Genomic DNA, 13,934 nt, shown 5'->3' with positions numbered 1-13,934 from the left:
GGGGGGGGGGGGCCCTTGGAATTCTGAAAGGATTTGTGGGAAACGAATACTTACATTAGAAACATGCCGGAGAACAATTTAATTGGCCTTTCCCCACTAACTGTAGAAACCTGAGCGACCAGCGCATTCCTAGCCCCCTCCCAACTTGTAGAAAAACTATTCTCACTACAATAAATCATTCACAACAGAGCTTATTTGCAGACACACTTTACACCTTTCATTGTATCACAAACACAAACGCTACCGCCACACGTTACAGTAGATACACATGTACAAAGTTAGAATGTTGCTAACAAATTATCAAGCTCGATTCTTACCTTTTGCGTGGCGGCGGCTCATTGTATGCTTCTCTCAGTCCTATCCTAAAACAGGGAATTTTTACTCGGATTAAAGGTCAGGAATTGTGAAAAATGGAGTTTAAATGTATTTGGCTAAGGTGTATGTAAACTTCCGACTTCAATTGTATGTCACGTTCTCCTGTTATCTTTCCCCGCCCTCCAAGTTTGAAGTTATAAATTAGGGCTCACAGCATCCACTCAATGGGTTGCTCAACCGCATGATCCCCTTCTCAATGGATGCAACATGGCGGAAACAAGTGGACTAGATCCCAATTCTCTTTAAAAACCATAACTAAAATAGAATGCTATGTTTGACATGGTTTTATTTGGGAAATATGAGTGGATCGTTTATAAATTGTTTGGCAAGAAAATTATCATAAAGCCTTAATTTGGTCAGTTAGGATCACCACTTTATTTTATGAATGTGAAATGTCAGAATAATAGTAGAGAATGATTTATTTCAGCTTATATTTCTTTCATCACATTCCCAGTGGATCAGACGTTTACACACACTCAATTAGTATTTGGAAGCATTGCCTTTAAATTGTTTAACTTGGGTCAAACATTTTGGGTAGCCTTCCACAAGCTTCCCACAATAAGCTGGGTGAATTTTGGCCCATTCCTCCTGACAGAGCTGTTGTAACTGAGTCAGGTTTGTAGGCCTCTTTGCTCACAAACGCTTTTTCAGTTCTGCCCACATATTTTCTATAGGATTGAGGTCAGGGCTTTGTGATGGCCACTCCATTACCTTGACTTTGTTGTCCTTAAGCCATTTTCCCACAACTTTGGAAGTATGCTTGGGGTCATTGTCCATTTGGAAGACCCATTTGCGACCAAGCTTTAACTTCCTGACTTATGTCTTGAGATGTTACTTCAATATATCCACATAATTTTCCTCCCTCATGATGCCATCTATTTTGTGAAGTGCACCAGTTCCTCCTGCAGCAAAGCACCCCCACAACATGATGCTGCCACCCCCGTGCTTCACAGTTGGGATGGTGTTCTTTGGCTTGCAAGCTTCCCCATTTTTCCTCCAAACATAACAATGGTCATTATGGCCAAACAGTTCTATTTTGTGTTTGAACAGACCAAAGGACATTTCTCCAAAAAGTACGATCTTTGTCCCCATGTGCAGTTGCAAACCGTAGTTTTTACCTTACCTCACGCCTCTTCGGTTGCAGCTTTAATACACTTCTCCTTCTCATTTTGAAACTCGGTCATGTAATACTGGTGTATATTTTCTCTTTTATCTACAATTCAATGTGATAGTCGCTTAAACATCTGTTACAGACTGCCATCATTGATAAGTAGTATCATTGGAGTGTATCTAATAAAGGTTTGGACATATCAATGAGGTTTGAGTGAGTACTCAACTGCTTCAGCTTTATCAGTGTTGCCATACAAAGCTGTGAGTACGGCTAGTGGGCTCTCGCTTTCTTGCAGTTCGTCTTTCACCTCTAGACACACAGGAAGGATTCTGTGAAGCTTCTATTCCCACGTTGGGTTTCCCTTGCTCTTTGACTCTGTCCATTTTAGCTTGTACACTGGACCTCACCTCACAAAGTACATCATTATTGAAGTATTATCTCCCAACCCATAGGGTGGGATATCTTGCTCTATTTAAAACTAGCTACAGAGATCTGTTTAATGTACTTAAAATGCTGCCTTGTAGAAGAAAAAAAAACTATAAGAACATTTGACTTCAAATGCATGTATCTGAAAAAGGAAAAACTCTTTGTGATGCATCCTATTGAGCTGTTTTAACACTGGTCAGCTCTTTCTTGACGTGGAATTTTTATGGGTTTACGTTACTGTATTTATTCTCTAAAGTAAATTGTTTTTTCAATAGTTGAATAAATGAATCCAACAGCTATTGCCTAATTTTAACAATATTTAATAACCATAATCATTTTATACACAGATCCAGTGCTTTCAGGCCATGCCATTTCCCCACAATAATGTTCAGGATATATTGCATATCTGGTGTGATCAGTCCCATTTCGAGGTTTTCCTCCTCATGTTCTTCTCCCCTTCACTGTCAATAGCTTCATACAGCTGCTGGTCGTTATCTTTGGTGGCGTGAAGGTAGCCCAGGTAGCCCACACACAATGTGATAGTTATAAGTCCAAAGGCCATCACAGGCTTGTTCTGTAAAACAAATAAACCACAAATGTAATGACATGTGATAACAAACTCCTATGTACCTAATAAAATTGTAGCCGAGGAGTTCGTCAGTAGGCCTTACTGGTCTAATGAAGAGCTCAGGGTTAACAGCTCGGAAAAGTGTGGTGGTCTTCGCTCCTCTCAGGCCAGGAATCCTGAAATTCCCTTCTTTCGTAGCATCCTTATCGCTTCCAGATGCCATTGTACAAGTATGTTGAGTCTTTTTCGTGCAACCCTATTGTATGAAAGAGTGCAAAGCGTTTGAGGAAACGTTATTGATGGAAAACATTCCGAAAAATCAAAGGCGCATGCACAAAACGTCCATTTGTTTTGAAAGTCATAACAGTCAACGAATGCAACAAGAAATGTCTGTATGATACAATTATACAGCGCCACCGCGTGGATGGAGTACACTGCTACGGAACAGCCTTTGGTTTGGCATTTAGCTTTACAGTGGCCTATACCAAAGACTCAGCATAAACAATTGTACGTTATTTCCGTGTATTCAGAAAAAAGTGTAATAGCTATTTAGCCTTACACAGGGAGACAGGTGAAGACCCATTATTAACAGTCAAGTCACAGGACACCTGGAATGACAATTAAATAATGACCAATAGCCACATAGAAGTCAGCACTTGAAAGGGACATTCAAATAACAATTTAACTTAGATACAATTCTGTAGGACTTTTTTATTATTTCAGCAATGCAATTTGAACTCATTGACTGATATTTCCTACCACTGATGTTCAGAAAATAGACAGTGTTCAATTTAGGATGATTTTTATTTACCTTTGTCACATTTCTCAACATACCTTCAGAAACAGTCTTTAATGTTAAACCTACAATCTAATAAAGATAATGATAGGCCATATATGCTAAAAGAAAAATACACATACAGGGTACATTTAATTAACTATGCTAAGGATTTTTATAGTGCCGCTCGTCCGCAATAGAATATCCAAATAAGCCCTCTGCGTACCAAATAGGTGTGGCCTCTTCGACAGGTGTGTTTAACGTGGAAATCGACTGCAGTAGCAAGCATCAGAAAAAACTGCAATAGCCGGTTTCTAGTCTGTGAGTTAATTATTTTCTTTCAATATTGTATTTGTCTGAACATAATAGTGATCCTAAGATGGCTAAACCTATCTAATCTATGCTACTGGAAAATGCACACTGTCACAGATCAAGTTGAGTACTTGAAATTAATCAATGGCAATTTATTCACTGGAGAGTAATAGTAAAGATATAAGCTTTCGGTTTTTGTAAAAGGGTAATTCATTTATACATGATGCTACTGTACTGCTCCCCAGGAAATACAGAGCCAGTAGAAGTTCTCATTGTAAAAAGTGCAACAAGCATATTAAAGAGGAACATATTCATTCCTACACAGATATTGTCAACTTGATATTTGCCCTTTCCATTTTCTTTTATTTGGTTACACTTTACATAACATTGTCATTATTACACTGTAATATGTGTAAGTAGCCTACAGTGTTAACAAGTATATATAATACTTGTTTCTATTGACAGTGAAGAGAATAATGGTGAATATAGAAATGTAGCCACGGAGCAACAAAAAACCTACAGTAGAACTCTATTATGTCCTATGTATGATTGTAAACGATTTCTATTGTTAGACGATGACTTCATAACAGGCAGAACTTAGTATTGGCCTTGTATCTACAGGGTTTTGTCCCAAATGGCAGCTTATTCTCTAGTACATAGTGCACTACTTTTGAACAGCCTGGTCAAAAGTAGTGCACTATGTAGGGAATGTGGTTCCATTTGGGACGTATGATGCTTTCTACAGTTTCTCGATCCTCCACAGGCTCATGTAATTAGAGAGATGTCAAACTGGGGGTTTCTGGAAACCATCCTGAGTGGGGTGAACAAATACCCCACAGTCATCGGGTGCATCTGGCTCTCCATCGTCTTCATCTTCCGTATCGTTGTGTACGTGGCGGCTGCTGAGCATGTCTGGAAGGACGAGAACAAGGACTTTGTCTGCAACATCCAGCAGCCTGGTTGTGAGAACATGTGCTTCGACCATTTCTTCCCCATCTCCACGTGGGCCCTCCAGCTCATCATGGTGTCCACTCCCTCCTTGTTGGTGGCTCTACACGTGGCCTACCACGAGAACAGGGAGAGGAGGCATGGGAAGAAGCTCTATGAGGACAATGGCAGGATTGACCGAGGCCTGCTCTGCACCTATATCATCAGCCTCGTCTTCAAGACTACCTTCGAGGTGGGCTCCCTCCTGGCCTTCTACTTCCTCAACAGTGGCTTTGACGTTCCCAGACTGCTTCGCTGCAGCCTGGACTCTTGCCCAAACACCGTCGACTGCGACACCGCCAAAGCCACTGAGGTCTTTCTTTACATCATGGGCTATACATCCATATTGTGCTGAATGTCTCAGAGATGGTGTACATTCTATCAAAACAGTGCTGGAAGTGTTTCAGCAAGCACTACATCCCTATTGAAGAGAGGGCTAGTCGGCATTGTCCCCATCAGCAACAGTACCTCAGCCCACACTTAACAAAGATACGATGAGCTCAAGATCCAGCAACAAAGGACAACCAATCCATCCCCTCTTGAAAGACCCACTATGCAGAAATTGCACCTCCATTTCCTGGTTGCTAAAACTCTAATAGTTTGCCTAATTTAAGTTTGTGACAAAACAAGTGAGTATAGTGTAGAGAATCACTGTACCATCTAAACCACTATATTTTACATAACCAAAGATATTGTATTTTCAGCTGTTGGAAGCTGGTGCACAAAACCAAAAGTAATATATCATAGAAATAGCACTTGTTAGACATTTAAAAAGTTACATATTGCAGCTTTTTAAATTACATTCTAATTTATTAAATTAAGTGTGATCAGGAATTCATTGCACTTTAATGATTTCAGAAACTGAAGTTATTCACCTTAAACGTATACTGTTACTTTTAGTATTAGGGTTGTATTGATGGCATTTATGTCTCAACTCTGTGTGATACACGTAACTAGTATAATTTATTTGCTAATCACCTTTGGTATTATGTTTATGGTGAAATCTCAAATTCAACCTTTATGCTTCCACTTTCCGTGTTGATGGACTGCACTCATACATAGACCATGCCTTTTTCCTTACTGACATCACAGCATTCATTTTGTGTTCATGTCATGTCTCTAGTGGAGGCCATTTACGTAAATATGACTGTCAGTGTAAATCTAATCTATAAATTGGTAGATTCATTCCATTGCTTTCATCTTTCATGGGCTATAGTGCCAGTGCTAACTTTTATGATAAACAACCTTGATTGGTAGAAATATCTATATGGTTGAATTTTAGGTAATGCAGTACTCTGCTGATCTTTCATGATTAATGATGAATAGACCCCCATAAAACTTGCATAAAAAAATTGTATGCTGTTTAGTGTGTGATATCACAAGTCTATTGTTAAATTACATTCCTCTTTTACACCAAGCACTTTTTACTGACTCTTTGCTGATTATAAGAGCTCCAGCACTCCTCCTTGTGCAATGCATCTCTTGTACTTGAGTGGTTTTACGTGTGTCTGGGCCATAATACAAAGTACATTTTTTTAAATAGATCATTCTACCAATTTCCCTGAAAACTATTTTTCCTGTGGGGGAATATGTCTTCTAATCGCCTATAATTAAAACAAAATTACATATGACCACTTGATAAAAATAAACACCAGTGAGAAATCCAAGCTATAATAAAACTTTTATCTCAATTAAGTTAGACTGCTGGTGGCAGTAATTGATTCAAAAAACAATATGTACACACAACATTGTCTACATACAAATTAAAATATACAAGGCATGTTGAAACAACATTCACAAACTATACACAAAATCACATTCCATTTTTTTTGAAAGACCATTTCATTAAAAGTCCCATGGGGATACTTAACATCCGTTATGTTTTTTCCCCTCCATTTAAAATGTTGTTTGCAAAGGCCATACAATGTGCTGGGAAGCTTCATAAATACAAGCATGCTTAATTTATCCTACCCATAACATCATATAAAATGAGCTCAATATATACACTGTATAAGAAGGATTTTTACAGACTCAAGGTTACAGTAAATAACTTGTATTATTGTATATTTTTAAAACAACTTTCACATAGTCCACTAAAAAAACAATGGATTTATATTTTGCAGTGAAAAATGAATATTGTTTTGTATTATTGTTTTGGGCACCAATCAGCTGCAGGTTGAAAACCGTTCTAATCCTGAGTTACCGTGTTTCGACAAGCAAAACATTCAGTTGATACTAATCGCAATCTATTTTTCTAATATCACTGTGGGTCGCATTTCCTGGAGCTGCTTTAGCAGAATATCAGCAACGTCTGAAAAGGCTTTGTCTACTACAATTTTCACATTGTTAAGAGATGTCAGCTTCTGAGGGTTCCTGAACTCAAGGGTATCAAAGCCTTTTGGGTAATGCAAATATGCCTCTGACCTTTTGCACAACACTGTAGCGTTCCCTAGTTGAATCCTCTTCTTTACAGAATTTTTAGGTGGGTTTGACTGCTCCAAGAACTTTAAGAAAGACATCTCGAATCCCATGGGCTTAAAGGAGGTCAATGTTTCACTTTGATCGTTCATTTCATCCTGGGTAAGGACAGTGCTAGAGGAGTCGTAGTCTGATCCATTTTCTCCACAGTAAACTGCATTACTCCTAGTCAGTCTGGACACTCTCTTGCGTTTGACAATTTTTTCTAAATTACTTTTCCGTGGTCGCCCTCTCTTGCGTTTCACCACCACAGAGCTATCAGATACGGTTTCTGAAGTTTCATCATACGAGGGTTTGGTGTCAGACAGTCCGCCCTGCCCCCTTCTCCGTAAGGCGGGTTTTGAATACTCATCATACTCACTTCCTTCTAGGCCCGTGTCTGCTGTGTCCTCACTGTCGGATATCTCGGAGGTTGTCTCAGACTTGGAGTCATCGCTCCTGGCAGACCGAGGGTTCCTACGTCGGGGGTATTTCTTGCAGAATATGAAGTGGCTTCTCTGCTCTTCTAAGTATCGCTCGGACAGTCCGTGCCCCATGTAGTGCTTCATGATGCTCCGTTCGGACTTCATCACTGAATCACAGCCCTTTATCATGCAAGGGTATTGCAAGGTGGACTTCTTTATGCACATCGCAGATGCTTCATCCTTAGTTTTCAAGGAAGGTTTTCCATATTTAGTCCAATGATTTTTTTCCGTCTTGTCAGTTTTCTTTTTGTCACCTCCCTTCTCTGTAATCTTTTTGTTGCTCTCTATGTTTTCTTTCCCATCACTTGATTTAGTCAGTTGGTAATGGGAATTCTTGGAGCTGGGTTTCCCAAGATCTTCACTTTTCTGTTGGCTCATCAGTTGGAGTTTGTAAAGGTCATGATGCTTTTTCATGGTGTGCCTCAGCAGGTTTGACTTTGTAGCATAAGCGTGGTCACAGCCATCAACATCACATTGGAACATCCCATCCACAGATTCCATTTTGGATAGTTTTGCCTTGTCGTGTTCTTTTTCAATATGTCCTATATACTTCCAGAAAGCAGTGAAGGACGTTGTGCACCCTTGCTGATCACAACTGAATCTGCCTAGGTTGATGTTGGACATTAGAGATCCTGCTTTATCCAGGCTGAACTTGTGAAGCTGGAGGTAATGCTGTAACAGGTTGGGGACATCTTGGAATACTCTCGAGCAGTCGCTCACTTGACATCGGAATTCCGTTAGCTGGTTGACTTCACACTCTGGTTCCTCATCCATAACTCTCTCCTGCTTGATGTCTTTTTTCTCAGCCGGTTCATCATTTTGAATTTCACACGTGGACAGAGCAGACTGATGGACAGCCCTGTAATGGAGGATTAAATTATGCTGAATGGTGAAGGCTGCTGCACATCCTTGATGAACACAGCGATATGGCCTGTATGGACTGAAAGCATTATTTGCCTCAGACTTCTTCTCTTTCGTCTTCTTGGAAATTTCAACTTTAGGCTTTGGTCCTCGCTGCTGCTTGACTTTGGGTGACGTTTCTAGCGAGGGACCACAAACCTGAAGGGGATCTGACGAAGCTGGTGTCATTGAAGCAGCTCTGTCTGTCAGATAGCCTCCAGACTGTTGACTGTAATGACTAGGCATAGAAGGAACTGGTATGTTTTGTCCATTTGACCATTGATCTGTATCAGGAGCAGTCATTAAGGGGACTTGGGGTATTGTTGAGCAGTGTACATTCATTTGATATTCAGACGTTGGCATCAACGGAGTCACTGTCTGATCATGCATGGGTATCCTTTGCATTGGCTGCATTCCCATGGAGAGAGTGTTATCATTAAATCTCGAGTTAGCCATGCCTCGAGAAGTCTGCTGTTGTGAGTGGTATTCTTGCTTTGTCCTTTCTCCTGAAGCAAACAAGTTGTTTCCAGTCCCATCCTGATTTTGGTTAACATCCGGGTGTGAATATTGACGTGTAATATCCTCTGTTATTGAGTGGGGAGCTGTGRCCATCTGACCAGACAAAGGAGGATCTGAATGCACACTTGGCTTATCGTCATTATTAACAAATCCAACCGTGTTGCTTGACTGGCACTTCATTTTTAGTTGAGCAATCTCCTGCTGTGTCAATCTGTGAGCTGTCTGACAGTGTGCCCTAAGGTTTGAATTCCGGGTAAAATTTTTATCACACATTTGACAAGAGAACGGAGCAAATTTCCCATGGTCTTTCTTAATCAAATTGATCATCTCATCGGTGTAATTGTGAGTCTTGGTGAGGTGTTTTAAAATGGCACATTTTGTCATGGTCCTGTAAGTGCAGTTGTCACTCTCACAGGCAAACGGCTTCAAACAGCCGTCAGGAATCTGTGTGTCCTTCTCTATTAAGACGTTAGGCCTGAATGACTCAGTGTCATTGGAAATATCAGTGCCGTTAGGTTTTGTGGAGGAATACGTTGGAGCAATATCACAGACCTGTTTGTCTAAGTCTAGCCTCTCTAATGCAGTCTGAATGTCCAACATCCAGTGCTGTTGGTTTACTGGTGTTAGATTGGGACCAAGATCAACATCATTTGCAACAATGCTGGTAGGTGCAGTAGCCTCATGGTGTTGAGAGGAAGCCTCTCTGAAATTAATGAAACTCTGCATGGATGCGGTTCCGTTCATTTGGGCAGAGGACACAGAGGGGATTCCGTGATCAATCGTCGTGGAAGGCTGAGGACTTTGACGAGCTCCAAAATGTTGTACAACATTGGTTACTGGATTGGATGACACCGGACTCAAACTGGAATTTGTGTCAGTGCTGCTTGCTTGCGATAAACTGCTTCTTCTTTGGAAGTCTCCAGTTAAAATCTGTTCACGCAATCTTTTCTTGACATTCTGTTCTGTACTCTTCCTCTGTGTCTCTGCCAGTTCACTACTTGTTGCTGCTGAACTTTGTTGAGGCGGAGGGTCTGGTGAAGTGATCTGCAACATGGGGTTTGTCATAAGATTTTGTGCCAAACTGGCCATTGCAGCCAGAAGTCCATCATTAGACAGCCCTCCTGAATTGGAGACAGAATCAGAAGTTCCCTTTACTTCTTTCATCTTCGTTAGTGTTTCTGATCTGAGTAAATGATCAATATGGTCAGTGGGAAGTCTGTGAAGTGAGACGGTGGGGTTGTTTTCTGCAAGCATCTGAAAGAGAAGTGGATCAGAGAACGCACTGCTTCCAAATCCAGGGTCACATGACTGTGGAAGATAACCATCTCTATAAGACTCATTTTCATTCTTCACTTGGATATTTCCTGTGTGCTGTATAACTGTACTTTCTGGCAAGCGTCCACCAGGTCCGTAGGGGCAGCATGCATTTTGGAATGTTGGCTGGGGAATTGCTAAGGGCTCAAACACATTGGGAATATTTGGAGTATCCATAATTTGTTTAAGAATGTCATCAGGTTGTTCGCCATCATTTGCAAATGGTGCAGTAGGGTTATACAGTGAAGATGGCGGGGGCTGAGTATTGAGAAGTTGCTCTGAATTCAGAAGATCAAGAAATGATGAAGGCAAGTCTGCTGTCAGGAGTTCAGTCTCATCAAAAGCTTTGCAGTGTGCACGCTTGGATAAATGGCCTCCAAGTGATTTGGGATTTGTAAATCCTCTACCACACCTAGAGCAAATGAATTTACCATCTTTAATAATGGCAGGCCACTTTGTTCTTTTGTTACGCTTGACTTTTTTGCCCATCTGATTCTTTGCATCTCCAGAGTTTATCGTGACATCTTGAGATTTACTGTTGCTTTTTGCTAGCAAGTTTCCTGCAGGGGCAAAGTGGGATTCCATGTTGGTTTTCTGCAATCCTCTACTTTTAGAACCTGGATTATTTTGAGACTGTGGTTTGTAGGAAGGTGCAGCATTTTCCAGTTGATTTGAAAGACTTGAGTCTTTCAGAATGTCCATGTAAGACGGGAAAACAGGCTGGAGACCATTATCCATAGGTGATGGTTGGAGTGACTCTGCTGGTCTTTCCATATTAGATCCCATCATATGACGGGACGGAATAACATAAACATCCATTCCTCCACCGGCAGCATCCATTTGTGGCATCCCTTGAATGTTTGAAGGGTATACTTGGGAGGCGTAACAATTCTGGATTTGGTCGTTTCCYGGTGTTTGTAGCCATGGCATACTAGGTGGTGCATATTGATTGGGGTTGTTTCCTAGCTGGGAGAGTACAATTGGATCTAAGATGTTGTCCATTTGATTGGGAAAAGCCTGGCTTTGGACAGCAGCTGAATGGGACGCATAGGAGTGGTGTGAGTTTGGGTACTGGGGTGGCTGAATGACATTCTGCCTATGAACTGGGACTGGGGCAACATTAGCCTGTTGATGTTGTAGTGGAGCAACATAGTTATGGTTCCCAATCAGAGGCACACTCGATGGGGTAGCTTTCCTGGCCTTTTCAACTTTTTCTTGTTCCCTGATTTTTTTTTTAGCAAGTTTCCATTCTGTATAAAACTCTGGGTGAACTGCTTTCATGTGCTTGGTAACACTTTTGTAGGAGCTGTAGTTGCGATCGCATGTCTCCAAAGCACAGTGGTGTCTTTCTTTCTGTCCTTGGGGTGGGGCAAGAGCCGTTGGTAATGGGTGTTGCTGTGGGGCAGGAGTGCTTGGTAATGGGCTCTGCTGTGGGGCAGGAGTGCTTGGTAACAGGCACTGTGTTATTGAATTCTCTGTTCTGCAACCAGTGGCTGGCAAATGAGTGACTAGTGGAAGAAGTGTATGAGATGCATATGGGAGAGTTTGAGGCATTGGAGTTGACAGGTAATTGGAGGTCTGGCTTGCTGCTGACATGTTAACAGACATGTGTGGATGCTGTTGTTGTTGATGTTGTACTTGCACTGGTACTCTGTAGTCCGAATTGTAGTTCCTGGATCCATAACTTCCCCCTTTCAACAAACCCTGGTCCTGACCTTGTAACACATTTGGCTGTAAGGCAAGGTGCAAATCCCCAGTATCTTGGTATGAAGCTAATGGATTATGTGGCTGTGATTTGGGTCTCATATAGTCATATGCAGCCACCACTGAGGGGTCTTGGGGTCTACGTCTCAGTTGATTTGGGTCGTGCATTTGTGCATTTCTGGTCGACCGAATCACAGAGCTTTCTGAACATGGGTAAAGTTCCTTTTCTTGCGGCTCACTGTTATTCATGTATCGTCGATCATTCTGAACAGGACCTTGAGAAGCGCTCAGCAGGTTGTGTATCGAGTGCTTCACCGCAACAGATGCTGGTGGATGAGAAGCCTCAACCTCCTCTGAGAAGGAAGCCTGATCAGAAAGCATCCTCTGGTCCAGAGAATGAGAAAGGTCGGAGTCTGTGGCTGGGTCTTCCTCCTCTTTTGTGACATGTTCCTCCTTGTGCAGATCCAACTGTGACTGAGAATGGAACACTTTCCCACAGTTAGGGACTTTGCAGGTGAACGTTTTGTAATGCTGTGACTCATGGTCGTAAAGCTTATAGGCTTCATTGAAAATCTTTCCACATCTAGGAAACATGCATCTGGCTTTAAATATGACATGTTCTTCCCTGTGTACAAGCAGCTCTGTGTTGGATAGGAAGCAGGCCTTGCAGTTCAACTGTATGCAAATGTACGGTCTGACACCACAGTGCACTTGCAAATGATCGTTAAGGTGGGTGACATTAACAAACTGGCGACGACAATATTGACAAATCACCTTTTTGCTCTGCATTTCAAGGAAGCGCTTGGCTTCATCGTTTTCTCCATGTGCTTTCACATGGACAAGAAGATTTCGGAAATACTTGAATCCCTTTTTGCAGTTCGCAATAGGGCATGTGTTTTCCTCAGTGCTGCTTTCTGTCTTAAGTCCAGAGACTTTGGTCTGAACCATTTCTGTCTGAAGCGACTGCCCATTGTGTTCTTGAGATTCGCCATTTGCATCTTTTGTCCAAAGTTGATTTTCAGTCTTAGCTTTCAGAGCCGCTATAACAGGAGCAGCCGTTTTGGGATTAGCCAATTTTTTATTTGTTTTAATTGCAGCTAGTCTTTCCTTGCATGATAGCTTTACGTGTGATGCCACGTGTGGTTCCAATGTGTCTTTTGAGGTGAAGGTCTCAGCACATATCGGGCAGCTATAAAGTCCATTTTTGTAGTGAGTCTGAGCATGACGTACAATCCTGTGACCCAGAAACTCCTTGTCACACAGAACACAGTACTGCATATATGCCTGCCAGTTTCTAAACCTGGCCGAGATGAACCCTTTCTCTCTCAGTTTCTTTGTCTCTCGGTTTTTCTGTCTTTTATCGGCTATTTCATTCAGTTCATGTGTGGTGTCAATAAAGCAGTCTGTGACGTCTCTGAATCCTTCCTCACCCTGGGCTGTGTCCTCCTCCTCAGTGGCCTCTGGGCTCTCATTGTCATTCAGCAGGTCAATGGAGGACACAATGGAGGCCTCCTTGCCCATAAGGGTCAGGCAGTGACGCTTCAGTGTCTTCCAGTCCCAGAACTCGGGGTCAAAAGCCCACTGGGTCTTGAACACCAGCAGAAGCTCACAGCGGAGCGAGTTGGGCACGGGAAGATTCTCTTCCTCCAGCTTCTGGTCTGGTTCGTTGTAGAGAGTCTCCACGGCGTAGTAGGAGTCCACTGTGGGTTCCAGGAGGAACTCTGTCAGCTGGCAGGCGCGCTTTACCTCCAGATCAGTGGGCAACAAACAGGAGATGGTTTTGCAAATGGTGGCCTTGGTGTTTACGTCACTTGATTCCAACTGTAGAGCCCGTATGCACATGTCAACGCACACTGGCAGTCCAACCTTGTCCACCTGTAAAATAAACAAAAAGGGATATTCTTTGAGTCTCACTGAATTTCAATTGAATATGAATTCAACAAAAGAGTAGATAGCAAGAAGGTGTAGAGTGCTGAGTATACAATGTTCATGTTTATTTGT

At 41.9% G+C, this 13,934-nt stretch overlaps 2 protein-coding genes and 1 pseudogene across 2 annotated transcripts in view; 1 reads left to right on the top strand and 2 right to left on the bottom strand.

Moving 5' to 3' along the window:
- Positions 1-2,216: 2,216 nt before the first annotated feature.
- Positions 2,217-2,861, bottom strand: LOC111973595 (small integral membrane protein 8). Its single transcript, XM_024000975.2, has 2 exons — positions 2,584-2,861; positions 2,217-2,486 (listed from the first exon to the last, which is right to left on the bottom strand). Exons 1-2 carry the CDS (start codon positions 2,701-2,703, stop codon positions 2,328-2,330), a joined length of 279 nt encoding a protein of 92 aa, XP_023856743.1. The 5' UTR covers positions 2,704-2,861; the 3' UTR covers positions 2,217-2,327.
- Positions 2,862-4,348: 1,487 nt separating this feature from the next.
- Positions 4,349-5,052, top strand: LOC111972935 (gap junction beta-7 protein-like; annotated as a pseudogene).
- Positions 5,053-6,223: 1,171 nt separating this feature from the next.
- The window catches only part of znf292b (zinc finger protein 292b), a 29,868-nt gene continuing 22,157 nt past the window's right edge, over positions 6,224-13,934 (bottom strand). Inside the window, exon 8 of the mRNA XM_024000794.2 lies at positions 6,224-13,808. Within this exon, the coding sequence (XP_023856562.1) occupies positions 6,801-13,808 (7,008 nt within the window). The 3' untranslated portion in view covers positions 6,224-6,800. The remainder of the gene's footprint in view (positions 13,809-13,934) is intronic.

This window comes from Salvelinus sp. IW2-2015, linkage group LG14 (assembly GCF_002910315.2).
Source record: "Salvelinus sp. IW2-2015 linkage group LG14, ASM291031v2, whole genome shotgun sequence".
Classification (NCBI taxonomy): Eukaryota; Metazoa; Chordata; class Actinopteri; order Salmoniformes; family Salmonidae; genus Salvelinus; species Salvelinus sp. IW2-2015.
This window is presented reverse-complemented; position numbering and strand designations above follow the sequence as displayed.

Bases quoted from the DNA above. Each gene is read 5' to 3' on its own strand.
- LOC111973595 (XM_024000975.2), bottom strand. From the start codon at position 2,703: ATGGCATCTGGAAGCGATAAGGATGCTACGAAAGAAGGGAATTTCAGG. The intron at 2,487-2,583 runs GTAAGGCCTACT...TTTGTTTTACAG, and splicing joins CTGAGCTCTTCATTAGACCA to AACAAGCCTGTGATGGCCTT.